The sequence below is a fragment of the Larimichthys crocea genome, chromosome XIII, assembly GCF_000972845.2.
Source record: "Larimichthys crocea isolate SSNF chromosome XIII, L_crocea_2.0, whole genome shotgun sequence".
Lineage (NCBI taxonomy): Eukaryota > Metazoa > Chordata > Actinopteri > Sciaenidae > Larimichthys > Larimichthys crocea.
In genome coordinates, this window is record NC_040023.1 from 10,492,153 (window position 1) to 10,519,392 (window position 27,240).

Consider the following 27,240-nt stretch of genomic DNA (forward strand, 5'->3'; position numbering starts at 1 on the left):
CAAATAACGGCGGCTTTTATTTTGAAATGTGTGACCGGATACGCGGCTGCTGTAACTGCGCGCGTGGCTTGACTGCGCTGAGAGCTGGAGGGAAAAAAAGGAAAAAAAACACCCGAAGAAAAAAAAACGTTGATCTGAGGTTCGAGGCCGGATTTGGACAAAGTTTCCCAACTGTCCCGACCCGAGGAAGCTCCGGGGGGGTCGACTGGGAATCGATCTGACCGGTAATGAACACAGGAGTTATTATTCGGTTGTTAATTGTCTGTTATTTTCAGTGTGTCTGAGAAGCAGCGTCGTCCCAACCGCCGGAAGTCTGCATGAAGCTGCGTCTCTACAGAGCCGAGCGGCGTCGACGCTTCTTTTTTTTTTTTTTTTTTTTTTTTTTTTTTTTTTTTTTTTTTTTTTTTTTTTTCGAGACTTTTTTTTTTTTCCTCTCTCTCTCTCTCTCTCTCTCTGTTTTTTTTTTTATTTTCTCTCAGCGAGATGAGCAGAGAGTGAGGACCGGAGGCGTAAAGCAGGGCAGCGGACGGTGTTTGTGTTTACTAAGCGGACATGCTGGTGGAGCTTGTGAACACTCAGGCCTCCGTGTAGCTCGGAGCGAGCCAGCGAACAAAAGGAGAAAATTAATGGAGGCAAGTCGGCTCGCTCCCCGTCGTCTCGCTGCGGCCACCAGCTAACGCTAGCCATGTTTGTTTACACCGTAGACGTCTCATTCGGCGCCGGCAGCTGCCTCGGTGCCGCTCACACTCTCCGGCTCTCTGCTTTACGAAACGGTTCCTGAGGTTTTTGTGACAAAATTCCGCCTTTACCATCTCCAGTCAGTGCTAACGCCAGCCCGCGGCTAGCAGTGCCACAGTGCTGGTGCCCCTCGTCAAAAATGGCTCTCAGAGCTCTGTAACGGTGACTTTGTTCTGCACTAATAACGGCCCCAGACTTTATATATATTAGACGATATTAATGCATTTGTCTCATAAGCTCTGCCCCATTATATATTTATGTGTTTATACTACTTAACTACAGAGGAGGCTCATGAAAAACAACATGCTTTGAGTTGTGCATGGAACACATCGACACTGCAGCTGGTTTTATTTTTCATGGTTCCTCCTCTGAAGAGCCTTCAGCTTTACTAACGTGTAATTACATGCATGCTTTGCTTGGTATGTGAGCAATATGGCAAATGCATGGCACTCGTAATGTTAACATGCATACAGGAAACCTCAAAGCTGTAACACATACTCTAACAGCAGTATGTGGTGAATAAAGTGCAAAAAAATGCATGTGGAAAATAGAGCAATGAAACTTCCTTCTTTGTGCTGCAGAAAACATGTTGCCTATGTGTCAGTGGGAGATGATCAGGAAACAGAAGATGAGAGGTGTGACAATGACGAAATATACAATTAAACTAGTAAATGTTGTGTTTATAAAAAAACAAAAATCATGCACGTTTAGAAAAGGTTTTCAACACACACTGTGACAGCATCTAGTTCGGGAGGACACGCCTCTGTGTCGCTCTTCCGGGCAATAAATAGATTTGACACAGCTTGTTCTGTTAACTAGACTAACTAACGTGTCGTTGATAAAGCAACCTCTCCAAGATTGTATCATCTGTTTAACAGCAACGCATACTGTGTGAGGAAATAGTGAGGAAGTGCATGGGCTGTGTTACAAAATATTATCTAGAGCATCAACGACTGATTATTATTATTATTATTATTATTATTATTATTAGTGTTTTCTCAAGTCTTGCCTCTTCTGTCCTCCTGTAAGTTTTTGTTATGTCCATCCCTTCTGGGATTGAACATCTTTACCTGATTCCTTTCACCTCCTCTTCTCCATGAACTCTAATACTAAGAGTGTAAACTTTAAAGCATTTCCCTTCATCCACTCAGTTTTGTAATAACCTTTCCCACCCTTAAACCAGTTGGTGGCTGATTTGGTAGATCCGTTAACCAGCCACGACTAAATTTTAGCTTTGAGAAGTTCAGCGCGTCAGCTGATGGAGGAGAGGATACAGTGGAAAGGAAACAAAAAGATGATTGAGACGCAGCCACGCATGAAAGTAAAAAACAGAAGAGCACAGTGAGGAGGAGGAGGAGGAAGAGGAGGAGGAGGGCAGGTGTTTTCTAAGTGTGTTGCTTTTTAATTACAGAAATAATGGACGATTCCCATTTCAACTCATCATACTTTTGGTCTCCCGTCCCCACTGTACAAGGACAGGTAGAGACAACCTTATTGTTGGAATTGTCTTGAAATACACATGATATAGTGGTATGTGCTATGTCATAAGATACCCGGAAGCGATTATCACTTTAACTGTTTATGGAAATACTCTGAGCATTACATAACACCAGACAATGATTTGACCCTGAACATGTTGTTAATGACACCACCGACGATTGCTCGCTCAGTCGGTGAAGTTGGCTTAACCTCACATTGAAGTTGTTTGAATATGAGTTCTTGACATGGCGAGGGTTGACTTGATCACATGATCACTCCTGTCCCTCCCCTGTCTTATCGCTTCAACCTCTCTTTGTTCCTTTTTTTGTTTACTTTTTTTGCATCTCACCTTGCCTCCGTTCTCTGTTCTCTCTCTGTCTTCTCCCTACATCGATCTGACCCATGATCAACTCCTGCCCTCCTCCAATCTGCCTCGCCGTCCTTCCTCATGCACCTGTCTCACCGCCTCCCTTTTTAATCATCATTTTCCTCACCTTCATTCACACCCCACCTGTCCTGTCCTGTTCCTCTTCTCTTACGGCCTCCTTCCTTCATCTTCCTTCCCTGTTCTCACTTGCTCTGATCCTACAACGCTTCATCACCCCATCCATATCCTGCTGTCCTTGTGAAATCTCCCAATCTCCCGTCCCATGCTCCTTTTCTCTTCATTACTTCACCTCCTTTCTTTCCTCTTACCACCAACCTGCCCCTCTACTCACCCCTATCTAGATCGAGAACGCCATGTTCCTGAACAAGGCAAAGGAGCAGCTAGGTCCAGAGAAGGCTAATGCGGGCTCCTTCCCTCACTCCTCTGCGTCTTCCACCTCCTCCCCTCACTACCCAACGGCTGTGCTCGCGATCCCCGGCTCTGTGGACACAGGGGCCGGGGTGCGGGTCGTCCCGAAACAGGAAGGGGGTGGGGGTAATGCAGGAGGAGGTGGCAACAGTGGCGGCGGGCCTTTAAGCGTGGTCGGGGGACACCTGCACCAGTCGCACACCTCGCAGAACATCACCGTTGTGCCTGTTCCCTCTACGGGTATCATGAGTGAGTGAGCTGTTACGTCCTCTTTACTCCCTGAATCATGACATGCCCCACTCCATTCGACCTTCCTGTGTTGTGTTATTATAATTGTTTGTTGGTGTAACTTGAAAATTGGTGCATGAGAGTCAGAAAAGCTACAAATGTTGATCTGAACAAGTTTCTTTGTATCCGTGAAAGTGTTTTCATATTTAATGTCAGTATTAGCTGGTAATAAACAAGATATTGATAAAAATATGTGGTTTTAATTAATTGTTTCGGACAGTGCACTTAAAAAAATGTTTGTTTTGACCAAATGGATAGCCCGATCACAGTTTGTCGTTTCCTCTCAGCGGGGTTAGTGATCACCACCCCTCAAGGCACGCTGGTCCCCACTGCCTCCACGCAGTCATTTGTAACTGGACCCCACACTGCCACCACCATGATAGTGTCTGCACTGCACCCCTCAAATGCAGGTAACACACACACACACACGTGTGTATGTGCATGTTCTTTTGTAAGATAAGGCAGCACATCCCTGCGTAACAACTCATGTAGCTGATGTGTGGGACTGATTACAACGTTTGACTTTTCTCTTGTTTCCAGACAAGAAAGAGGACATTGGTATCCCTCCTGCAGTTGTCATGCCGACACCGTCAAAGCGAGGCAGGAAAAGCAAACAGGTGATGGGCAGAGTGGCAGGAGTGGGTGGGGTCCTCCCTCCAGGAAGTGATGCATTAATATTGGCGCACCTCGCCGCTGGTGGACAGGTGAGCGTCTCCTCTATTCCCTTTTTCTTTTGTTAGACCTTTGGTGTAGCTGTTAGTGCTTTGACAGGATGGATTGTCTTCATAACTATATTGTTATTGTGTTACAGCACCATAATTCTGACCCATATGACCTGTCGAATGATGAGGATGATCATACCAACAAGGATGGCCCCAAATCCTACAGGTAGCAGAGAGACATTTAGATCAGAAAGCAGATTTATTAAACACCTGCCAGTACAGAATACGTGTAACTGTACATTAATTCTCCTTGACTGCTTAGTTTGCCATGAAGCTTTTCTTTCTCTCTCTCTCTTTCACTCCTCATTTGCCAAGGTGTCGGATGTGTGCAGTGACGTTCTTTAGCAAGTCAGACATGCAGATCCACGCCAAGTCCCACACTGAGGCCAAGCCCCATAAGTGCCCTCACTGTTCCAAGTCGTTTGCCAACTCCAGCTACCTGTCCCAGCACATCCGCATCCACAGCGGGGCCAAGCCCTACACCTGCACGTACTGCCAGAAAACATTCAGGCAGCTCAGTCACCTACAGCAGCACACACGGTACTGGGCTGCAGTGGTTTGTGAGGTCCTCTGTGTGTGTGTGTGTGTGTCTGTGTGCTTGCATGTTCATGTGGTTTTTGTTGTCAATGCTTGTGTGTCGGACTGTGTGCAGTGACTGATGAAGGGAGGAAGGGGTGAGGAGTTAGGGATGTGTCGGGGGCTTTTGAAAGAGTGTTGACAGTGTAAAGCTCTTTTTGCATAGTCTAAGTGTCACCTCTGCGTGTACCAGACTTAAATTAAATCACGGTTCTTGTAATTTTTATATATTTACCAGTTAAGCTCCTTTCTAGAATCTGGCTTCATCATTAAATTTAACAGTTGCTTTGATCACTTACAAGCTAAAATCCTCTCAGAACACACGAGAACCTGGTGGATGAGGTCGGTGTTAGAGGTCACCTTACAGTACCAGTTACCACCGAATATACCTTCATTCATCAGGTGGAGGTTGATAACATTTTCATCCTGTTGGAGAGACATTCACAAGCTTGGTTTAGTACTGCATGCATGTTGCCTGATCTTAGATATTCCATTTTCTTTCATTTCACCTCTGCTTCCACACTCCCTCTAACATCTCCTCTTTGGTTTGAAGCATCTTCTGGAGGCATTTCACTGTCATTGGAGCCACTTGTAACGTTAAAACATTTTCACTGGAACGTCATGTCGAGCAGAAAAAAAAGTGAAAGTAAAAAGTGACAAAGTAGATTATCAGAAGTTCACTGCAAAGTCAGTCTTGTGTTATTTGAATCACACAAGTGCGAACGCACTCTGCATACTAACTGTGTACGATCATTCACCCCCTAATACAATTCACACTCTTTATTTCTTTTCCATTCTTTGACTGCACTGAGTCAGCCTGCATGTTTCACACACCCTCATGATCATAACAGATAAAATCACTAATCCGACATAGAGAAAGTTTAAACTTTAACTATTCGTGTAAGTGATGAAAGCAGCTGTCTCCCGTTCACACCGTCATGACTTTTACGTTTGACCCCGTCATTCACCGTCTTCATGTTTTTCATTTCCCGTATTGCCATGTACTGGCTTTTCTTTGGGACCATTAAGTTTAAACAGGAAGATGCACTCCACCGCCACTTATCTTGAATTTACATTTCAATTTGACTGCAGCACAGTCAGACATTCATAAACACACTCACACTCAGAGCAGGGCACACCAAATGGAGAGACTGCAAGAGAGAAAGAGAGAGAGAAAGAGAAAAGCGTGACTGTGCTTGCTGTATGTTTTTGTTCTGTGTTTTCACAACTCAGACACAGCACAAAGAGCACACTGTCAAACTTAATGATCTGTGATCGACTGATCGCAGATCCTGTTAACCTGAACGCATGATTTAGTCTTCGGTTCATCGTGAAGTTTGGTCATGCTGTAGTTTAAAAATCTCTCGCTGTTTCTCTCTCTGTTTCTCTCTCTCCACCTCCTCACCCCTCCAATCCCGGTTTCCCGTGTTAGAAACCACACTGAGGCCAAGCCCCACAAGTGTCCCCACTGCTCCAAGTCGTTTGCCAACTCCAGCTACCTGTCCCAGCACATCCGCATCCACACCGGGGCCAAGCCCTACTCCTGCTCCTACTGCCAGAAAACATTCAGGCAGCTCAGTCACCTACAGCAGCACACACGGTACTGGGCCGGGCCGGGCTGGGCTGGGCTGGGCTGGGCTGGGCTGGGCTGGGCTGGGCTGTGTGGGTTTGAATGGCCGGATGTGTTTTTATGCGTGCATGTCTGGGAGCAGGTGTGAGGAGAGATATAGCATTGTGATTGTTTGCATCTTTTTGAGTTTTTGTGCCTCTTTAAAACTTGTTGTCAGAGAGGTTTGTCACAATATCATGTTTTTAATAATTCAGTTTAGTTTAGACTTCAGCTCTATAACATTTTATCTGTAAGCTAAGACCTGGTTTATAATGATACTTTGGATTGTTTATTGGTGCCACATTCTCCATTTAAAAGCTGCAAACTAAAAAGAGTTACTCAGCTCTTGATGTCATTAAAATATATATTTGTGAGTGATGCTAAATTATATATATCTAAGGAGGATCTGGTAACAGTGCTGTATTTAAAATATGCTGCTTTTAATCAGAGAAAACACACTTAATAATCACCACAATCATTTTCATTTTCTGTATGAAATATAATTCATAATTCAGTGAAATAATCTAATTAAATAATGCTGTGCCTGATTTTCAGGATTCATACTGGTGACCGACCGTACAAGTGTAGCCACCCTGGCTGTGAAAAATCTTTCACTCAGTTGTCCAACCTACAGGTGAGTGTATTCACAGCTTGTTAAAGGTTCATCGTCTCATTTTGTTTTGTATTGTCGGATCTTTCAGACATATGTTTGTATTGTGATTGTGCTACAGGCTGTTTGTCCTAACCCTCCTCTGTATCGCTCCTCCTCTCCCCACAGTCTCACCGTCGGCAGCACAACAAAGACAAGCCGTACAAGTGCCACAACTGTAACCGTGGTTACACAGATGCTGCCAGCCTGGAGGTGCACCTGTCCACACACACCGTCAAGCACGCCAAGCTGTTCTCCTGTGGCCTGTGTAACCGATCCTATACCTCGGTAAGCAACATCAGACATAGTATTCACATAATGTACTGACTACGTTATTGTTATTATTACACAGAGATTTCATGTTGTCACACTGGAAAACAAACACGCGACTACCTTGAATTAGGCAGATCCCTTCTTTCAGTGTTTTTTCTTTCCTCCCGTCATGTCCTCTACTTCTCTCTTCCCCCGACTCCAGGAGACATATCTAATGAAACACATGAGGAAGCACAACCCCGACCCGCTAACAGTGGCAGCAACGGTAGCTGCTCAGCAGGCCCAGGGCCTTACGCCAGGTCGAGGCCGAGGCCGTGGCCGAGGGAGAGGCCGGGCAAGCCAGCACCATAACCAGAACAACCCTAACAACAACCAGAACCCTAACCCTGGACCCCCAGGCAGCTACCAGTCACACCAGCAGCCCACAGAAGCTGTGGTTCAATGCCCGTTTGACCTGCACCAGTACAAGACAGTGTCAGCCAGCGAGATCCAGTACAAACCAGTCACTGTGGCAGACCTGCCAGTGACCCACAAAGACCTCTGCCTCACTGTCTCCACGTCAGCCATACAGGTGGAGCATATGAACTCTTAGGCTGCGTCTTCCCTCTCTGTTTGAGGAATTACTAATTGTGTCTGCAGTGTAAAAAGGTCCATATGAACAAGTCATTTAACTGTACTCAGTGTTATCGTCTTCTCAAGTGAGAAAAAATGGGTAATATTACCACCGTGTCAGCCAAATGCAAATCATCTGGTTAATTAGGAGTTAACTGAAATTGAAAATGTAACAAGACACGAGTGGAATCAATTAGATTCACTTTCCTTCAGCTTTGAATAGCATTATTTTAAAAGGGAGCGGCCGGATAAAAGATACAAGTTAGATTGAATCCACCCGATGCCAGTTTTTTCCCTCTGTTTAAAGAAGCTTTAATGCCGAGTACAAAAACAAATTACTTGTTAGAACACAGATATTTTACAGTGTGCTTCTGGATTCCTGAGCTCACTTATGCCAAGTATCTCTCAGTAGAAATGCTGGTCTATGACACTGATATAAGTCAGTTGTTTTTCAGCCTGGGACCACGTTCTTCCAGCCAAAACCTATTCTCAGATCAGTTTGGGCTTTTATATCATTGTAATTATAATTTAAATATAAACCTGAATCTCTCAAAAGCATCTTTAGTCCAGTTTGACCATTAAACATCTATGAGTGGACGCTTTGTGAAACACACTGATCCTAAACCAGCAGTTTTCTGAGAGTCTTGATTAAAGAGGCTCACCGGTGTCCTCTCTCTTTTTTGTATTGCATTGTTTGCAGTCGACATCAAGGAGGAAGAAGGTGTAAAATATCTGTGAAATAATAAATGGCACGATTCTCTGGACATGTGTGGTCCAGAGAATCGTGCCATTTTTAAACACATTCAGATCACATTAATCTGAACATTCTCCATTATTTAGTTCAAGCCAAAACAAGAGAGGAAAACAAGGCGAGGAATCAAGGAGGACAGACTGTATCGGTTCATGATAGCAACTGAGACAGCAGGGCAGTGCTACTGATCTCAAAAATCAGGATGGACTAGATTAAAAATAAAAAAAAGTTTGAATGGGTTTTGAATGAAACTGCCGAAGGTGCCGCGGACAGCAGCGGTCGGATCCGAAAGACTGAATTGGAGCCTGAGAAAGAACCGCAAAAGAAAGAAAGGGATGCGGTGTATTACAGGATTAAGCTAAAGCACGGGGCTGAATCTCAAAGTGTGCATTTCACAAAACTGCAGCCACCTCCCCTCGGACAGCGGGGAGCCGTGGAACCATTTCTCTGTCGGAGCCCAAAGTGTCGAACAAAAGACGGGCCGGCTCAAGAATGCACTAAATGTGAGGAATCTGCAGCGGAGCGAGAGAGAGAGAGGAAAAAAAGGGGTCGTGGGGTGGGAGGGGTCATAAAGAAAGCACTTGATGGAGCTTGTACTTCATGCCTATGTTTGTCATCATTGTACTTTTTTTTAATATATCATATGTATGTATTTTTCTACCAACAGAAGAACGTGTGAACAAACAGAAAAAGCGAGTGCAGTGCATGAATGTGAAGGGAACAGAGAGAAAAGTCCTAACGGAGGGTTTTCCCTTCTTCTTTTTTTTCTTAGTATTCAAAGAAAGACAGTTTACTTTCCTCCAGGGGGTAAAGACAGCCCAACTTGTCATTGTCAGGGCAGCTGTTGGGGAAATAATGATTGTGTGATAAAAATGGCTGACAGGTACTGTTATCAATCTTTTTTTAAAGAACTTTTCATACATATTATTACTACTTTCATTATAACTGTATTGCAAATGTTATCCACATTATTATCAATCTGAGGCATTATTGTATTGCAGTATGCTGTACATAAATAGATAGAAAATACTTTTTCATCAGTAAAAGGGAAGTATGACCTGTATAAAGCATATATGGAAACTAAAGGAACTCAAATTAACAAGTACCAAATCATTGGCTGTATCCCAGGTCACCTTTTTGGTGCCGACGCACTGTAACCTCCTAAAAATAATGATAGAAGTTTAAACTGTGTTCAAATATTTCTCTTTCGGTAAAACATTTCTTCCATCTTCAACCGCACACACACATCCATGGCGTTCCCATCAAACTAGGAGTACTTCCACGCCAGCACAGGTGTTTTATACGTGAAGCATGGGCCGTGGTCGGGCGAGTCTTCTACCGCAGGGATCATTCCCTATATATGAAAAATGTAACAGAGCGTCTCCTCACTCAGATTCATGACTACATTCATTATGACATAACCATGATGTAACCTGATAACTTGGTTAATCGTGGTTCATTTGTAGGAATCATTAACAGGGACTCTTGTTGTGTCACTGTGCAAAGTTGACTCCCTGCAACCTGTAAACTAATTCTTAAACATTGGTCACTCCTGTGAATTCCTCCATGAACACCTCCACGACTTGTCCGAGAACACATCTGAACGTTTAAATAACATTAAACGATGCTGTGACATCGGTGACCTGGGACACCGCTGCCATGTTTTTGTGCACAAAACTGTCTCTACCCAATCAAATGCGTTCAAGCAGCCGGTACAACTGGGCTGATTGTCTCCATGTATACTCCTCCTTGTATTTCATTGTGTCTTTTTATGAAAAATAACACATTCTCAATATTGTTAATGTTTGATGCTCCTGGTAATAATACAGTTATTAACTGCCCTCTTATGCTACACTCTTGCATACTGTATGCACAGTTACACCTCTTGCTCATCTGAACAGACTGTTTCTTCCCTTAAGGAGAATAAAGTTCGAAAACAGTTTCTGAGGAAAAAAGAAAATGAATTGTCTGATTTATTTCATGTATGATAAGAATGTATGCTTGTCTAATATTTTTGTCTGATAAAATCTGAGGCCTTGTTGTGTCTGATTTTTAAACTCCCAGTTTAGGTGTAACACTCTTACTGAGCGTTAAAGCTCCCAAACTGACAAAAAGATTTTCTTTAATAATTTGATTTATATTATGAGGATTTTGTTTGGTTGCTCTGTGGAACATAAAAAGAAATCACCCTCCTGCTTCCTGATTTGGAAATTTCAACAGTGACTCAAATGGACTTTGTTCAGGGGTAGTAAACAACTGCAAGAAGTTAACGATCTGTAAAAGAGAGAAGATCAATTAAGACAGTTTGATATTATAATGTAACCAATGTGTTTATGGGCTAGTTATCAGCACAGTATTAACCATCAACGCAACTTAAAAAAATAAGTCTCTGGATGTTTGAATGTGCAAAAACGTGGCTGATGTAAAGCCAGTTCATTCAAACAGAGATGTTTAGTCATTAATTATTCAAACTAGTTTTATTTTGTTAAATTAAACAAACATAGGCGTGTTAAAACTCATATCATATATATTATAAGGACCGTGGACACAAAGGACGATCGATTAAAACGTACAAAATGATTAAATAAATAATACGAATCAGAAAAAAATATAAAATTAAATTTTATTTGTGACGCAGCTTCGGTAAAAACATAAAACAGGGTTCGTTTGATTCCTATCAAGTCATCCGCCAACATGTTGTCTTCAGGGCGGAGGTAACTGTGAGGATAGCGTTATCCCACCCAAGCGGGACACTCCGTGCATTGTAAACAAGCACACATAAAGCGGCAGGCGGGGCTTACGCTGGCTCAGCCAATCACAGCGGCCGGTCCGAAGCGCCCACCAAAACATTCGATTTCAAATTCAAACGGTCGCAGACGGAGCCGGAGGAGTCCCGGCGGAGAACCAGCGGCGCTAAAGGTGACTGTTTTTATTAATTAAAGCTTTATAACGGGTTCGTTCAGGTAAGGTTTTAGAGGGGGCACGTCCAGGCTACGAAAAGCGATAACTTCAGTTCCTATAATTTAACGTAAACTTAGTTATTTACCTTTTGTGCCCATGCTAATGTGAGCAGCTAACGTTACTTTAGTTAACGTTGGTGGTAACAGTTGGTTAGTTTGTTTTTCACGGTTCACTCCGAGATAATTTAACACTCTCACGTGTTTAATGTGACGTTTGAGTTAGTAAAGCTGTGTTATAACGTTACAATGAATGACTGAGACATAATAGCTTTATGTATCTGTATTGATGTGACTCTCTCAGGGTTCCCACGGGTGCTTGAATTCCATGAAAATGCTTGAATTTCAATTCAGTGTTTTCAAGGTTGTGAAAATACTTGAATTTTTTTGTGAAGTGCTTGAAAATGCTTGAAATTTGTGTGATGTCTATTTGTCACTGTTATTGCGCTATGGTAGTTACACAATACACCGCTCACAAGCTGACAAATACAAGCCAGTTCACAATTAGTTAAACATCAAAACAGTCAATCTACCACCATATGAAATAATGCTAATTAGACCCATGTTATTATGCCATACAGTGGCACCGCTGCGCTTCCCATGACCATCATGGCAAACACAACTAGTAGGCTACCTATTTAAAGGTGCTGGAAAAATGGAAAAACTGGTGCTTGAAGAGTGCTTGAAAAGTGCTTGAATTTGTTCATGAAAAAGGTGTGGGAACCCTGCTCTCTGGACAGGATCGGTATGAACTGGGGCTAAACATGCTCCTGGTTGGGATTAGTTGGGTCAGGTTGAGTTGCTCTGCTGTGTGTTGTGATTATAATTCACCTCTCCATCCACAGAGACCATGTCCCGCTTACCAGTCATGACAAGCAAACGGGTCCTTACAAGCAGCAGCAGCTCTGAGAACAGCCAAGACATGGCACCCGCTCAGGTTTGTACCAAAAGTCATCTACATCTTTTATTTTTCTTATTGGTCTGTCTGTTTTATTCTGCTGCTGATCTTTAACAGGTGAAGTAATATAAAAAGTTAGGTTTCTGTTGTGGGCGTGTCAAATGCTGCTGATTCTTTGGTGGTGCTGTTGTCAAGCATTAATGTTCAACAGACTTATTCGTCTGTCCTTTAAAATGAGCATGCATGATAGGCATTGCAGGAAAAGCTTTGTTATTGTTATATCCAAAAAAAGTTGCTCTCAAAACTCAAAGTTGCTCTTGACTTATGTTGCTGTTGTTTTCTGTGTCTGCAGAAGAAGCTTCGTAAGGACCCAGAGCCCGTCAAACCACACGCAGCAGCTACAATCATCGGTGGCAAGCGTCCTCCTGTTGCTGCGACCAGAGCACCCATCTGTAAGCTACCAGCTGAAACTTGAATCTTAGAATATATTTATTTATTTTCATAAAAATAAAACATTTGTCTCACTTTCTCCCTCACACAGCTAGGTCAGTCAGAGCTGTGGGAGCTGCCACTGTGGCTGTTGGTCCTTCCAGAGGTGAGATGATATGTCTGCTGGGTGACGGAGGAACATGCATGAGTTGCAGGCCTCATCTTTACCTGGAAATGTTTACAGAGACAATATTTCACAGCTGTATGGCTGTTTTTTTTTAATGCATTGTTCTGTCTTGTTTCTTCAGGTGTCCTGAAACCATCTGTAGCTTCAGCTGCACCAAAGGGAGGCAACATGAAACAAACTGCGGCACCCACTGGTACAAAACCAGGTGAGAAATCTATTTGATCGTATGTAGAAAAGGCTTTTGAAAGGGAAAAATGTAAGAATCTGATACTGATGCTGCTGTGTACAGGTGGTGGTGGTACCAAGCGGCATGCATGGGACCTGAAGGGCAAGGTCAGCGACATGGAGGGAAAGCTCCGTAACTACCAGTCCAAGGTGAAATCTGTCAACGAGGAGAATGACATTCTTAAAGGCACGATGGTCCAGAGCAAGATGAGAGTGACCGAAATGGAGAGGGAGCTGAAGAGGCAGCAGAGCCAGATCAGGTGAAAGGACCATTTCATTTGGAAGAATCTAATTAAATGTGTTACTGTCACTCTTGTAATGTCAATAATTTGGCTGTTTGTTTTGGTGATCTTAGTGAGTATGAGGACGAGTTACATGCGTTGTCAGGAGTCCGGGACGAGCTGGAGAAAGTCTCCAGTGATAAAAGTACTCTTCAGAAGGAGCTCTCCAACTTGGAGGGCAAGTACAAAGTCATGGAGACTCTCCGAGACAGTCAGGAGACAGAGCTGCAAACTCTCACGGTACAGTCTGCTGCTGGACGGCAGCTAAATCTGTTTTTTGACTGTGTCAAATAAATATACATAAATATATCATTGGGCATACCTGACCTTCCTTAAGTGTATTTATGCCTGATTCTAACATTTAACAATCAGGGAAATTACCCGTTTTCCTGAAATCCTAACAGTTGTGTCTGTCTTCCCACTCCAGATGAAGCTTTCAGTGCTGGAGTTGACTCTAGCCCGCCTGCAGGGGACCCTCAGAGACACAGAGGAAGAGGTGCGCTCTCTCAAAGAGACCGTGGCTGAGCAGAAAGACGAGCTTCATGCTGGGGAGATGGAGCGCAGGCGGCTTCACAATACCATCCAGGAGCTCAAGGCGAGTTACAATGTGGGAAAACGGCTCGGTACGGTCCAGCGATGTCGCCCTTAAAGGCCTTTCAGCTGATCTGATGAGCTGTGTTTACTTCCAGTCTAACTTTACTGGTGAAAATGTGGTTCTGTCATAATGTTTGTGTTGTTAGAACCAAAATCCTTCTGTCAGTCTCCCAACAACCAAACAAATCTCTTTTGTCTGACTAGTGAGACTAACTTGTCTATGACCCTTTTCATGCAGGGCAATATCAGAGTGTTCTGTAGAGTGCGCCCACTGGTGGACGGAGGCCTCAGCAAGCACATTCAGCTCCCGACTAGTGACATCAAGACCATAACGCTGGCCAAAACAGAGGAGGTGAGAATGCTTTCAAAGGCATCTTTGTAGTCAAGGAAACATAGTAGCAGCGATCATCTAAAGTTTCTGTGATGTATTTACTGTCGACAAGCCAGTTACAGTGTAGAAAATAAACTGCAATATCTAATTGAGTTGGGTGTCTTTCCTGTTGTTGTTTCAGTCTCACACAGGCAAAACTGCAGACACTCAGAAGAATTACAACTTCAACTTTGATCGCGTGTTTGGCCCCGGGGCTTCACAGCAGGAGGTAACACTATCACTATCTACACTGCATGAACATTCAATGGGGCCCATGTTTGAACATATAAAACAGCTGGAAACCAGGACATGTACGCTGATTGTGTCGCTTTGTTTTCAGGTCTTTGAAGAGATCTCTCTGCTGGTGCAGTCAGCACTGGACGGCTACAACGTCTGCTGCTTTGCCTATGGCCAGACAGGGAGTGGAAAGACGTACACCATGGAGGGAGACGAGTTTGATAAGACCAGAGGTGTCATTCCCAGAGCCGTGCAGCAAATCTTCAGAGCAGCAGAGAAGCTGGCAACACAGGGCTGGGAGGTAAGAGTGTAATGTCATACACACATGCTTAAAGTACACACATTCAGAAGACAAGAGAACTCGCAGAGAGCAGCACAGCCTGTAGCACTGGGAGAATTCTCACACTGGTGTGATTTCTCCCAGAGCAATGCAGAAAATTATTGTCACAGCTACATATTTCACACAACCAGCCTGCTCTGTGGCATGCAGGATGTCTGTATCTGTGGAAAAGTTTCACTAAATGTTGGCTCCATTTCTGTTTTCTCTCAGTTCACCTTCACAGCGAGCTTTGTTGAAATTTACAACGAGACCCTGCGGGACCTCCTCTACACTGGGAAGGCCAGCAAGAGGCCCGAGCATGAGATCCGGAAGTCGACCAACAATGAGGTGACCATCACCAACCTCACCTACGAGAAGGTCTCCAACGAGGATCAGGTACGGCAGACACACACATCAGCTGTGGTTATGTGACTGTTCAGTAACATCGTTTGCATGATGAGTTGTACATCTGTTACTCTACAGTGAATAATCAACAATAACGTGTTTCCCTCCTCCTGTCAGGTCCTCGGCCTCATCGCTTTGGCCAATCAGAATCGCTCCACAGCCCAGACGGCCCAGAACGACCGCTCCTCTCGCTCCCATTCAGTCTTCCAGCTGGATATCGAGGGAGTGAATGCTGGCAGGGATGTCAAATGCAAGTGTGAGTATAAGCCCACTGATTCTACCTGTATGAAAAACATCAAAACTGTTGTTAATTAGTTTATTGAGCCCCTTACCACAGTTATAAACAGCTGCATTTTCTGCATATGTGATCTCTTAATAATCTGATTTTATAAATATGTTTTTGTGCGTGCAGCCACTCTGTGCCTGGTGGACTTGGCTGGCAGCGAGCGAATGCTGAAGAGTCAGTCTCAGGGTGAACGCTTCAAAGAGATGACGGCCATCAACGGCTCCCTGTCCAACCTGGGCATCGTCATCAGCGCGCTGGCCAACAAGGTCTGTAAGCAGAGGAGGATGAAAATGACTGAGATCTTCTGAGTCTGTGAAGCCATAAATATATGGTTTATTTACATTTCTGTTCATTTCTCAGTATTATTTTGTTTGTGTTTTCAGGAGAGCTACGTTCCGTACAGGAACTCCAAGCTTACCTACCTTCTGCAGGGCTGCTTGGGAGGAAACAGCAAAACGTGAGTTTAAGTAGCTTTAAGACGTCAGTGGTGGCCTTGTGTTGTCCTTGGTTTAAAATTCTCACCAGGCAAACATATTTAGGACATGTTTATTTATGTTGATTGATTTCTTGCTTTTCCTCGTCTCAGCCTGATGTTTGTGAACATCGCCCCGGAGTCAGACAGTTTTGGGGAAACCCTCAACTCCTTGAGGTTCGCCAGCAAGGTCAGTGGCATCTGTCTTTTCTTGATCAGACAGCTGCTAGAAGATGTTGATCATTTTTTGTTTCCTTGACTCCTTTTGGCAGAATTTCATTCTAATTTGTTGCCTAGTGTAAATTACTGGAATGATCTGGATATTTGACGTGTAATGTTGTGTTTGCTCTCTACAGGTGAACGACTGTGTAATTGGGACTGCGAGTGCCAACAGGAAGTAGTGCGGCGTGCTTAAAAGAAACTCTATTCTTACCTTTTTTATTATTATTATTATTACGGTCACAACATGAAATGTTCAGTGTAATTGTTTCCAGTAGCTTGTACTTTCACATTGTGCTGTTTGACACACGCTTTGGTGCCAACCAGTAAAAACCAAAACATCTGTTTGTATATTCTCAGGACTTTGATCACTAATACAAGCTTTTAAACATTTTTATGCCTCTGTGTAAATCAAGTGTATGTGTACATACGCGTTATTCTATCCAGATTTTTCTTTCTTTTTAAATGCATGATCGGCCTCTTGACTTATGATCTAACAGACATTTAATCTCTTTATTCATTTACGCATGTTTAAGTGTGTTACATATACTTGTAGTGCAATTAAACTCATACTGTCATTTTTGTTTAGTTTTTTCTTTGGATCTGTGTTCGAAGGTGTGTTTGTTTTTGTGCTCACCTCTGGCCCAACATAATAAAGACATTCAGTGGCTGAGCTACTGACTGCATATCTCTGTGCTGCTGTTTATTTCAGACACATGACTGCTCATCCTGTCAAACATAAAGCATGTTATGGTCGAGCATGTAGCATTACTGAAGCCACTTTCCAAACCAATGATTTGCATTTCTTTGTTCTACTTCCCAGGCAGATGAGTTCAGTGTCATTCTACTATGATATGGACAGATTTGTTTGAGAAGTCTGAAGACTGGACGTCTTTGTTTTAGGTCCAAGCTGCTCAGGCTGACTAAGTTCATGGCAGGTCTGAGTTATGTTAGAGGATTAAACATCCAGTATGTAACATTTAAGAGATCTATTGGCAGAAATTGAATACAATATGCAGAACTATTAATGAATATACAGAAATGAAAACATTTGTGTATAATAAACCGGCTCAGGAAACCTTTTCTGGGTGTTATCTTTGAAACAGGAGGGTGAGGCGAGTAGTATTCAGTTGGTTGCAGTCTGCAACCTCTCCATTGGATGGCACTGAATCATACACACCTTTAAGAAAGGTTGGTTACATACTTATACTTCACCTTTGTGAACAGGTGCATGGTCTTAATCAGCCTGATAGACACTGACTGTATCCATAAAGGAGTATTTTATTTATTTATAGTGATAATAATGAAATACATATTATTATAGGTAACACAGATGTGCACACAGTGGTTTGACATCACAGATAAATAGTGCTGATGTAACGTTATGTAATATGAAGTTACTAACCGCCTCAGTCTGATCATGTCGTCCTACATCAGATACAAAAAAAACATATTTGCATGTGTGTTGTTATTATGAAGAAAAGCCGACGCTTCATTTAAATGTTTGATTATTTATTTAATTCATTTTCCGTCGGCCGAAGTCTGGCTCGTCTGTCTGGAACCTTTTAAAGGCGCCGCGTCGCTGTCTGCTGCTGCAGGAGCTCCGATGGGAACAACATTTGCAAAAAAATGCTCCTGAAACTTCAGGTCCCGGACGAACCGGCAGGACTGGCTGCCGTCAGCTGGGCCACGGACCGGACCTGTGAGGCTGCGGCGTGAACCGAAAAAACGGTGAGTTCGATGCCCGCGGCGGAGCCAGCCAACGGAGCTAAGCTAACAGGCTAGCGTCACATCTGTAAAAGGTGTGATTGGAGTGTGTGTGTGTGTGTGTGTGTGTGTGTGCATGTGTGTGTCTGTGTGTGTGTGTCAGCACAATGTCAGCCTGCTGCTCCTGAAGCTGCAGCTTTGGTAGCTGGTCAACTCAAAGTGTGTTTGTAACCCAGCTGTTGATTTGTCTCCATGCACTGATAACAGCACAAAGTGGTGTGTGTGTGTGTGCATGTGTGTATGTGTGTGTCTGTGCATGTGTGTGTCTGTGCATGTGTGTGTGTGTTGGAGATATTCTTCCAATGTTGGTTTTCTGCAAAGTGCAACATGACTCTGTTGATTTGAGCTTTTCAGGGTGACGCTGTCAGAGTGTGACCAGGTCAGATCATCAGTGCAGGGACGGTGTGATCTGAGCCGCATGATGCATGCCATGCAGTGCTCATGTCCAATGCACAGCACTGAGCTGCACACACAGGGGACGTGCAGCTTGTTGTCACCGCGTTCAAACACAGTGACGTGCGGCAGAGGCTGGCTGCACAAAGACAGACTGTGACTGTGGCTGCGAGCTAACAAAGAGACTTCAAATACACACTTCAGGTTTTCAGCTGCACCAGGCTGTCTAGTTCTTCACTGTCTCAAGTAGGACTCGTTTATAGTGTATTCTGGGTCTTTTCTAAGTAACGACAAGGCCAATCAAGTTAATTGCTCCCTTGATTGTCCCACTGTTCTCTCTGCACTTACCATCCTCTGCTTTCCCTCACATACTGGTGTGTTACGAAGGATTAAGATGTGATTAAAATTCCACTCGATCACAGTATTCATCTTGGACAGGTGGAGAAATAATTGATCAGCTGTTTGACAAACCTGATTTTGGCTTTTTCACCTCAGTGCTGCTGTTAAATTACAGTTTTTAAAAAGGGCTCGACTTAAATTAAGTTGTACAACAAAATAAACAAAGCCTGACAAAACACACTGAGCCTAACGACGAACACAGGTGCACCGCATGGTGCAATTAAGCAATTAACATCCAATCATGCTCTGTGGCATGTGTAAAAATACTGAGCAGGCCCAGCTCATTGTGGTTTTGTATCAAGAGGAGAAGATCTAAGTTTTAAAGAGACTCAGATGTTCTTCAGTCACGCTCGTGTTTCAGTAGCAGCATCTGAATTTAGATCTATGGGAAAGAAATGAGTAAATAGGATCGGATGTCATGATGTGAGGAAGAATAAAAAAAGCAGCTCGTCCTCAGGTGACTGAGAACGTCAGAGCTGCAGTGCATGAACCCATCCATTCATTACAAAGAGTTCAGTGGTGTAAAAACCATCATGTTGAAAAAGTGATACGGTCGGATGAGTCATCCTTCATCACACTCTCGACAAGGTGGCGAGTGCATGTGTGCTGTACACTGAGAGAATGCTGCAGGCCTGAAAGCTTGACCCCGGCGGTGAGGGGATCCGCTGGCTCTGTTGTGCTGTGGCTTTTTTCCTGCATGGTTTGGATCCACTTGTCCCCTCAGAGGAAAGGTTTACTCCAGATCAATACAGAGTAGTTCTCCGTGATCTCCTTTATCCTACGCTGACAGTGCCACATCCATCGAGCACGAGGGGTCACTGAATGATCTGAGCATGAAAATGATGTGAATCAGATGCTGTGACCGTCACAGTCAACACATGTCAACCAAACTGAACACTTGTGGACCGACCTGTCAGAGAGCGCTCTCGACCACCATCATTAAAAACACCAAATGAGGGATTGTTAGTTTGAAATTTCCACAAACTGCAGCCTCCAGAATCATCAACAATAGTTACAATTAGTTGATTAATGATCCGAATTGTCTGGTTGCAGCTTCTCCAGTGGAAGAATTTGTTGTTTTTTTGTGTTGTATCACTGTAAACTTGATTTTTTGGGAGTTTTTAGACTTTTTGTCTGATAAAATGAAACTTGATTTTTTGGGAGTTTTTAGACTTTTTGTCTGATAAAATGATACATTTGAAAATGTCGCCCTCGACTCTGGGAAACTAATTTTCCTCTGTTTTCTATTTGATCTGAAACATTTCATAACAAAATGTGAACATCCTTACCTTAATAAAGGTTTTATTTGTTGCAGGGCTGTTGGGTTAGATTGTAATCCTGTTATCCAAGTCTACTGTAACTGAGAACTGAGTATCAAGCTCTCTGGGAGTTTTAAAATACTTTGAATTTATTGCCAAAAATATAATGATGTACTATATTTGGATATCAGAACAAGGTCCTCTGGTTATTGTAATGCACTTTTTAAAGCTTAACTGTGGCCTTGAAGAGATTTAACAACAACAAACCAGGAGTGAATGTCGTACTGGCAGCAGTGAAACTTCATGAAAATGTAATTCACCTGTCGACTCATGAAACCTTCTCTCCCGCCCAGATGCAGTCCCTGCCCATGGAAGTGGGAAGCAGCAGCTCGGCCCCCGGCGACACATCTGGCTCGGTGGTGCAGGTGTGCTTCCCCAGTGCTCAGACCTCGGTGCTGGACAGCCTGAACCGGCAGAGAGAAGACGGCAGGCTCTGCGACCTCTCCATCCACGTCCAGGGACATGTGTTCAAAGCCCACCGCTGCGTCCTGGCTGCCTCCTCACCTTACTTCCATGACCAGGTGGGAGTGTCATCAATATTTTATGCAGCGAAACAGAGACACAGAATCTGTGTTAAACTGATGTGTTTCTGCTTGTTTCTGTCAAGCAGTCACTCTGATTAAGCAGATATAAGCATAAATTTAGAACTGAGAATAAAAGCTTGCAGTGTAGCAGCAGCCTCACACAGACACGTATGTGTGTGTGTGTGTGTGTGTGTGTGTGTGTGTGTGTGTGTGTGTGTGTGTGTTCTGTTTTATGTGCTTTAATTATTCTGTTTAAGAGAGCCTTACTCATACAGCAAGGACCAGCTTTACTAACACTTGGTGCCGTCTGAGAGGCAGCAGACAGATTTTACTTCCATAGACGACATAAATTAACTCTGATTTGGATTGTGAGCAGTAAGTGTTTATAGGAAGTGAGAAATGGTGGAGAGAGCGGTGAGGAGGAGGGGTGGGAATGCATTGACATCTATGATGTATTGATCCACCCAGGTACTACTGAAGAACATGTCGACAGTGTCCATCCCGGCGGTAATGGACCCGCTGGCGTTTGAGAGCGTGCTGAGCTGCGCCTACACCGGTCAGCTCCAGATGCTGCGCGAGGACATCGTTAACTACCTCACAGTGGGCAGCGTCCTGCAGATGTGGCACATCGTGGACAAATGCACCGAGCTGCTGAAGGAGGGCCGGGCGGGAGGAGGGAGGGGTGGAGGAGGAGGAGGAGGAGGGGGAGGAGGAGGAGGAGGAGGAGGAGGCGGCGTCATGCAGGAAGGAGCCAGTGTCGGAGGAGGTGGAGGGACAGCAAACCTCGGGTGCAGCAGCAGCAACGGTGACGGCGGTACAGGTGTTGGCAATGGAGCTGGTGGTGATGGCGGCGTGGGTGGTGGTCAAGCACAGGTCGTAGGGTCCAACGAACCCCAGCGGGCCTCCCATCCTCCCAGCCGGCCCTCAGTGAGTGAGAGCCAGTCTCCCAGCAGCACCAACTACTTCAGCCCCAGGGACGGGAGCAGTTTTGGAGGAAGCGGTGCGGCCGCCGCTGGGGCCTCAGTGGACGGAGGCGGAGCCAGCAACACCCCCAGCTACTGCACCCCGTCGGGAGGAGAGGAAGCCTTCCTGATTGAGGAAGAGGAGGAGGAAGTAGAGGAAGAAGAAGAGGAGGTGCTGTACCATCAGAGGAAGAGAGGAAGAGGAGGGGGCAGCGGGAGGAGGAAGAAAATGAGCTCAGTGTCAGAGCAGGAAGTCGGCGTCAGCGACAGCTTTGGCGTGTCGTCCTACCAGGTGAACCTTTTATTTTGAAAAACCAAAGTTTTATTTTCATAAAGTTTCACATGGCCTGTTAATAACTGTACAGTTTATAAAACACATCTCTGCTTTTGTTTGATTCTCAAAATCTAATATTTAGAATATACGAACTGACAACAAAGAGCAGATACGTCCTATTATATATTCCCTAATATAACATTAAATATCTGAATTGAAAGGATGGCGATGACTCAGCGTTGCCACCACAGAAGCGTCCAACCTACAGCCAGCCCAGCATCATGCCTCGTAAACAGTGGGTGGTTGTGAAAACTGAACGTATGGAGGACGATGACCTCATAGTGGTGTCCGGAGAGGAGGGAGGAGACGACGAGGAGGACGAGGATGAAAGGGAGATGGAGCTGGCCAGAGAGAGGGAGAGAAGCGACTTCAACATCTCCAACGTTAGGAGCCTTTCAGCCGAGCTGGCCGGCAGAGCGGAGAACGACATGGACTCACAGGTGAGCGGAAACGCCTTAAAGACACAGTGCAGAGTTTTATGTGATTAAAGCTTCACATATATTCTGAAAACTCAAAGCTCCTTTAAATAACTAGTTTGAAATTTACATTTTGTCCTGATGTTGGTTTTTGCATACATCTAAACTCTTCCCTGTCTGTCTCCAGGGCGACTACTGCCAGTCTTCAGAAGACTACCTCAAGTTCGAAGGCAGTTTAATGGACCAGACTTTAGCTCAGCACCTTCATGAAAGTGCAGCAGGTCAAAGCCAGAGCGCTAACCGTGCAGTTTCAGCGCTGCTGGGCCAGGTTCAGTCTGCAGCTACAGCCCGGGCCCAGCTCTTCCCCCTGGACATGCAGGGAAACCAGATCCTCCTTTACAGCCAGGCCTCCGGACTCTCTCTGGACGCTGGCGCCCCTCCTCTGGGGATGGCAGGCGGTATGATTGGTGGAACTTCCTACAAAGGTCCCACCCTGGAGCACGGTGCGGTCCACCTGTCGGTGCAGGGCGGTTTGGGGGTTGATGGGATGGACGGCGGGGGGATTGGAGGTGGAGGTGGGAGTGGTGGCAGTAACGGTAACAGCGGGGGATCAGGGAAAGTGTTTATGTGCCACTGCGGCAAGACCTTCACTCACAAGAGCATGAGGGACCGCCACATTAACATGCACCTGGACCTGAGGCCCTTCCACTGCCCCGTCTGTGCCAAGAAGTTCAAGATGAAGCATCACCTCACAGAGCACATGAAGACGCACACAGGCCTCAAGCCGTACGACTGCCTCGGCTGCGGCAAGAAGTTCATGTGGCGCGACAGCTTCATGAGGCACCGCTCGCACTGCGAGAGGCGCAGCGGGCTGGGAGAGGGCGGAGAAGGCGGGAATAGTGGTGAGGGAGGGAGACGAGGAGGAGGTGGAGGTGAGGACGGGCCAGATTTGATTTCCTCCCCTCACCTCCTCCTGTCTGGTGGTGAGGGAGGACAGGGCGGTATTCTGGGAGGAGGAGGAGGAGGAGGAGGAAGAGGGGGCATGTCTGTTTCTTCTCCACATCTTTCTGGCTCCGTCCTGTCGCCGCAGCACAGCAGCGTCTCAGCGACAGGAAGCAGCAGCAGTAACAACAGTTTGAATAACGGCAGCGGCGCCGCGCTGAGCAACAACATGGCTGCGGCAGCAGGCGTGCTGCTAGGGGTCGTCTCTCAGAGTCCAGGTCAAGGTCAGGGATCAGGGATGTTTGGCGGTCTGGGGCTGGGTCGAAGCGTGTGTGATGAAGACGTGTGTGAAGTCAGTGCCAATGATAGTAGCGTGACTTAAACCAAAACTGTGTTATGTCCAACGGGTGCCTCTTTCTCAGTCATGCTTCTCGTTCCTGCTGCTGTTTTTTTACATTATAGTAAACGTGGAAGAAGCTCGGTGCTCTTCCGGAACACGTCTAACTGCCAACACTCAGCACTTCAAGCAGGAAGCACGGACACGGAAAAGGTGAGGCTCCCGTTGGACAGACAACCTGAAGAACCTGTAAGTGTCGATAGAAAAATGGGACTTGGAGAATCCAGTCGACTGTTGTGCCGTGAAGTTTCTGAAACAGACTTGTGGTCGTGCTGATGCCATCTTAAGTTATCCTCAATTCTCGTACCGCAAAGACTTCAAGGAAACTTGCCTCCGAAAAAGTGGCCTCATTAAAAATGGACCTTTTGTCTCAGTGAGTAAGCTATCGTTTTAAATATCCCAGATGTTACTAAAGTTTATTTTTTTGGTTTTGTGGAAGAATGCTGTGCGTGCCGAGAGGAAACCAAAAATGAAAAGACAGTGCTTCACTAACTGTTACCTTCTGTGACAACATTATAGTATCAGTAGAGTAGAAAAATGGCTGTTCTAAATTGCTGTGATTTTCTGCAGTATTGTATTGTAACGTATCATATGATTTCACTTTAAGAGAAGAAACACAAATGTGCAAAAACGAACAAGCTGAAGATGCACATTGTGTTTTTGTTTCTTACAGCAGCAGCGGTTCATTTTCCTCTCATGTACCAGACTAACTGTCAGCACTGCCATGTTGTTTTAGATGATACCACGCTGCCGCTTTGCATTCTGGATTAGAGTCAAAGGCACAATCATTTATCCTCATCGCAGCAGAAACCCTGACAGAGCCCACGAGCTCCAGCTCTTTTCCGATCTGGTCCAGACGTACTTAAACAAGCTCTCCGTTGCTTTTGTTTTTGCTGCCGTTACCTGCTTTCACTTTCTTGTTGTTCACAGAGTTCTTGTGCTTTGAGAAGTATATTATCACTGTAAATATAGAGAGATATATATATTAATGTCGTTTACTCATCAGACCTGGAACAAATACTAACTGATGCGTTCGCTGCTGTCCGGTCTGCTTTGAAGGAGTTCATGAAGCAGTAAAGAAAGTATTTTGAAAGTTTTCTGCACCGAGTTTCCCAGAACTCATCTTAACCTACAGAGCGCCTCTTCGACGATGTTCACGTCAATGAAGAGTATGAAAGCAGTGACAGGCGGTGGTCTGATCTAAGCTATACAGTGTATAGTGTGTTTACAAGCGTACCTCCTCAGAACGGTTGACCAAGTAGATTTCACTCAAGTTTTGAACCCACGTGAAAAGAAAACCTCCGTTTTTTTTTCAGTAGCCGTTGCACATGAATAAGTCAAATATTATTTTTATGAATGTTCTGTTATGAAGAGTGCTACACATTTCATTTTCTTGGGTTTCAAATATTTTCTACTGGTAGTTTTTCTTCCTGCAATAATTTTAAAAGAATCGTTGAGTCACACACGTCCTGACCTCGCGAGCGTTTGGAAATGCTGATGGATGTTCTCTCCATCAACGAGGGAAGTTATCAGCAGTGGTTTTGGTCCTGGATGTGAATGTGGCAGCAGTCCAGGTACCTTGGGTTCAATAAGCTGAAGATTGTTTTGGTTCAGTTCTCTCACATGTTCCACGTTGAAGATTTCAAGAATAGTGAAACCAGGTCAGAAATGTTGCCTGAACAAAACTTTAATTAATATTCAGCCAACTTGTCAAACATCCTGAACACATCCGTTTTGAGTAACAGTGGTAGTTTCTATTAAAAATAATTGATTAGCTGATGAACAAATATTAATTGCTGATTGTAACCCCCTCGCCTCACCCTCTCCTTCCTAGGGCGAAGGAGAAACTGTGGAGGCCTTGAAAAGTGTTAAACCCACAAAAGATCCTCTCTGTTGTAGAAGCAGGGCAGTTCATCGTGATGATGGATGGTCTGTGTGCACACACACCTGAGATAATGTCCTGGATTAACGCTCTGACTTTAACCTAAACTGAACCAAACTAAGGAAAGAAGATTTCACAAAGAACACTGCTCGTTAATTTAGACGTGTTCTAAACAAATAATCTGACCTTCTTCATAATAATAATTGGAAGCCTGGTAATAGTAGCTATGTTTTTACCATGCGCTGGGGAAAGGCTGAACTGCAGATAGAATGAGTTATTTGTTGGATCGGAGGAAGTTCATCATCGTTTACTCACAATTACAGAAAAATGAAGTTGCCTCATGGAAACACAGGTCGGTTTGTTTACGTTGAACCTCACTGTACACGAGTACCATGCTCTCTTCTGAATACACTCTATGTCTGTATCTGAACTGTTGTAGTTAGACAGTAACATCAATACTGTGTGATGCATTTAGGGACCACGCTGAACATGTACCAGTACAACTACTGATAAGACACACACTGATCACAGCAGGAATACGTTCTGTTCGTGAAGGAGGTCGTTTTTGAAAGTGGGACGTTGCCAAATGGGTTCAGGTGGTTTACTCATTCAACACTAATATTTCTGTTTGTTATCACAAAGTGTGTACATGATTCAAAACTAATGTGTGTGTGTGTATAGAAGTAAAGTATATTTGTACCGTATTGGGACACCTTAAACACGGATCAGGTTTAACCACCATTAGTGCACCTTGTTCTTATTTTTCTTTGGTGGCCACGATACAACATGATACATTCCAATATGTCTTTATATAGAAAGTCACAGACTTGTTAGAAGAGAAGAAACACCTGTTCACCCCCGACTGTGTTTGTTATTGTAGCTCTTATTCTAACTAATTGAACCATTTCACATTTAACAGGCTGCAGATTCTCCAGTTATTAGTTATTAATCGTATCATTTCTGAACTATGTGCTTCACATCTCATTCAGCTGTAACCCGGAACAACAGCAAATGTTCAGAGCATGATTTTCCAGAAAAGAGAAAATTATCCAAACAGCCTTTTTAATAAATCACAGAGGAGTGCTCCCCTTGTGGCCACAGTTGGTACTGTGAATCAGAGATGATGACCATGTATTGTGTTTATGAAGATATGTAGCTGTATTATTGTTTCACTCCTGTGTGTAACATTATTTAACCAAATCAAACTGTGTAGAAAACTTCATTCAGTGTGCCGGTGCAGCTACAGCACGGGGCGCTGGAAGAAATATTACACGTGACCTCTTCAAACGTTTTGCATGCCTTCAGAGATGTTTTACAGAGCAAAGAGATGCAGGATCTGAGTGTTACCTTCTGTGAAGGCTGGGTTTGGATATTTTTATACGCAGGTTTGGAGCTCAGCTTCGTGTGACCTCCAGTGTTTCCTCTACGACTCCGGTTCAGTTTGTGTCTGTGGGTGATTTTGGTTTCACATCTGCTCCCGCTTGTTTACGCCGCTGCAGAGAAAACGCTGGATGGTTGTGAGAGCAGATCATG

The 27,240-nt window shown here is 44.4% G+C and overlaps 3 protein-coding genes across 11 annotated transcripts; all 3 read left to right on the forward strand.

Moving 5' to 3' along the window:
* The first annotated feature begins 44 nt into the window (after window positions 1-44).
* znf384a (zinc finger protein 384 a) lies at window positions 45-10,453 on the forward strand. 6 transcript variants are annotated; one of them, XM_027286628.1, is made up of 13 exons: window positions 46-224; window positions 480-632; window positions 1,320-1,373; window positions 2,150-2,217; window positions 2,947-3,262; window positions 3,589-3,711; window positions 3,842-4,005; window positions 4,113-4,189; window positions 4,339-4,563; window positions 6,032-6,199; window positions 6,764-6,842; window positions 6,987-7,145; window positions 7,333-10,453. In XM_027286628.1, exons 3-13 carry the CDS (start codon window positions 1,325-1,327, stop codon window positions 7,720-7,722), a joined length of 1,818 nt encoding a protein of 605 aa, XP_027142429.1. In that variant the 5' UTR covers window positions 46-224; window positions 480-632; window positions 1,320-1,324; the 3' UTR covers window positions 7,723-10,453. The 6 variants fall into 6 exon arrangements, with proteins under 6 accessions (XP_027142431.1, XP_027142429.1, XP_027142430.1 ...); XM_027286629.1 differs by lacking the exon at window positions 1,320-1,373; XM_019270805.2 differs by lacking the exon at window positions 480-632.
* An 824-nt stretch (window positions 10,454-11,277) lies between these two features.
* Window positions 11,278-17,060, forward strand: kifc1 (kinesin family member C1). 2 transcript variants are annotated; one of them, XM_027286627.1, is made up of 17 exons: window positions 11,278-11,412; window positions 12,296-12,387; window positions 12,701-12,800; window positions 12,890-12,943; window positions 13,086-13,172; window positions 13,254-13,449; window positions 13,545-13,710; window positions 13,898-14,065; window positions 14,303-14,416; window positions 14,577-14,663; window positions 14,775-14,972; window positions 15,222-15,386; window positions 15,513-15,651; window positions 15,808-15,947; window positions 16,065-16,138; window positions 16,268-16,343; window positions 16,510-17,060. In XM_027286627.1, the coding sequence occupies exons 2-17, from the start codon at window positions 12,301-12,303 to the stop codon at window positions 16,552-16,554; spliced, it is 1,896 nt and encodes a 631-aa protein (XP_027142428.1). In that variant the 5' UTR covers window positions 11,278-11,412; window positions 12,296-12,300; the 3' UTR covers window positions 16,555-17,060. The 2 variants fall into 2 exon arrangements, with proteins under 2 accessions (XP_027142428.1, XP_010753380.2); XM_010755078.3 differs by having other exon boundaries at window positions 11,306-11,412; window positions 13,086-13,169.
* Window positions 17,061-17,792: 732 nt separating this feature from the next.
* Window positions 17,793-27,013, forward strand: zbtb22b (zinc finger and BTB domain containing 22b). 3 transcript variants are annotated; one of them, XM_027286611.1, is made up of 5 exons: window positions 17,793-18,103; window positions 20,544-20,771; window positions 21,243-22,028; window positions 22,232-22,510; window positions 22,674-27,013. In XM_027286611.1, the coding sequence occupies exons 2-5, from the start codon at window positions 20,544-20,546 to the stop codon at window positions 23,808-23,810; spliced, it is 2,430 nt and encodes an 809-aa protein (XP_027142412.1). In that variant the 5' UTR covers window positions 17,793-18,103; the 3' UTR covers window positions 23,811-27,013. The 3 variants fall into 3 exon arrangements, with proteins under 3 accessions (XP_027142412.1, XP_027142414.1, XP_027142413.1); XM_027286613.1 differs by lacking the exon at window positions 17,793-18,103 and adding an exon at window positions 18,248-18,298; XM_027286612.1 differs by lacking the exon at window positions 17,793-18,103 and adding an exon at window positions 18,446-18,778.
* Window positions 27,014-27,240: the final 227 nt, after the last annotated feature.

Coding starts and splice junctions, on each gene's coding strand:
- znf384a (XM_027286628.1), top strand. CDS start 1,325: ATGTTGCCTATGTGTCAGTGGGAGATGATCAGGAAACAGAAGATGAGA. Junction 4,190..4,338: donor GATGGCCCCAAATCCTACAG/GTAGCAGAGAGA, acceptor TCATTTGCCAAG/GTGTCGGATGTGTGCAGTGA. Junction 6,200..6,763: donor CACCTACAGCAGCACACACG/GTACTGGGCCGG, acceptor CCTGATTTTCAG/GATTCATACTGGTGACCGAC.
- kifc1 (XM_027286627.1), top strand. CDS start 12,301: ATGTCCCGCTTACCAGTCATGACAAGCAAACGGGTCCTTACAAGCAGC. Junction 12,801..12,889: donor TGCGACCAGAGCACCCATCT/GTAAGCTACCAG, acceptor TCCCTCACACAG/CTAGGTCAGTCAGAGCTGTG. Junction 13,450..13,544: donor AGGCAGCAGAGCCAGATCAG/GTGAAAGGACCA, acceptor TGGTGATCTTAG/TGAGTATGAGGACGAGTTAC.
- zbtb22b (XM_027286611.1), top strand. CDS start 20,544: ATGCAGTCCCTGCCCATGGAAGTGGGAAGCAGCAGCTCGGCCCCCGGC. Junction 22,029..22,231: donor TTGGCGTGTCGTCCTACCAG/GTGAACCTTTTA, acceptor CTGAATTGAAAG/GATGGCGATGACTCAGCGTT. Junction 22,511..22,673: donor AGAACGACATGGACTCACAG/GTGAGCGGAAAC, acceptor GTCTGTCTCCAG/GGCGACTACTGCCAGTCTTC.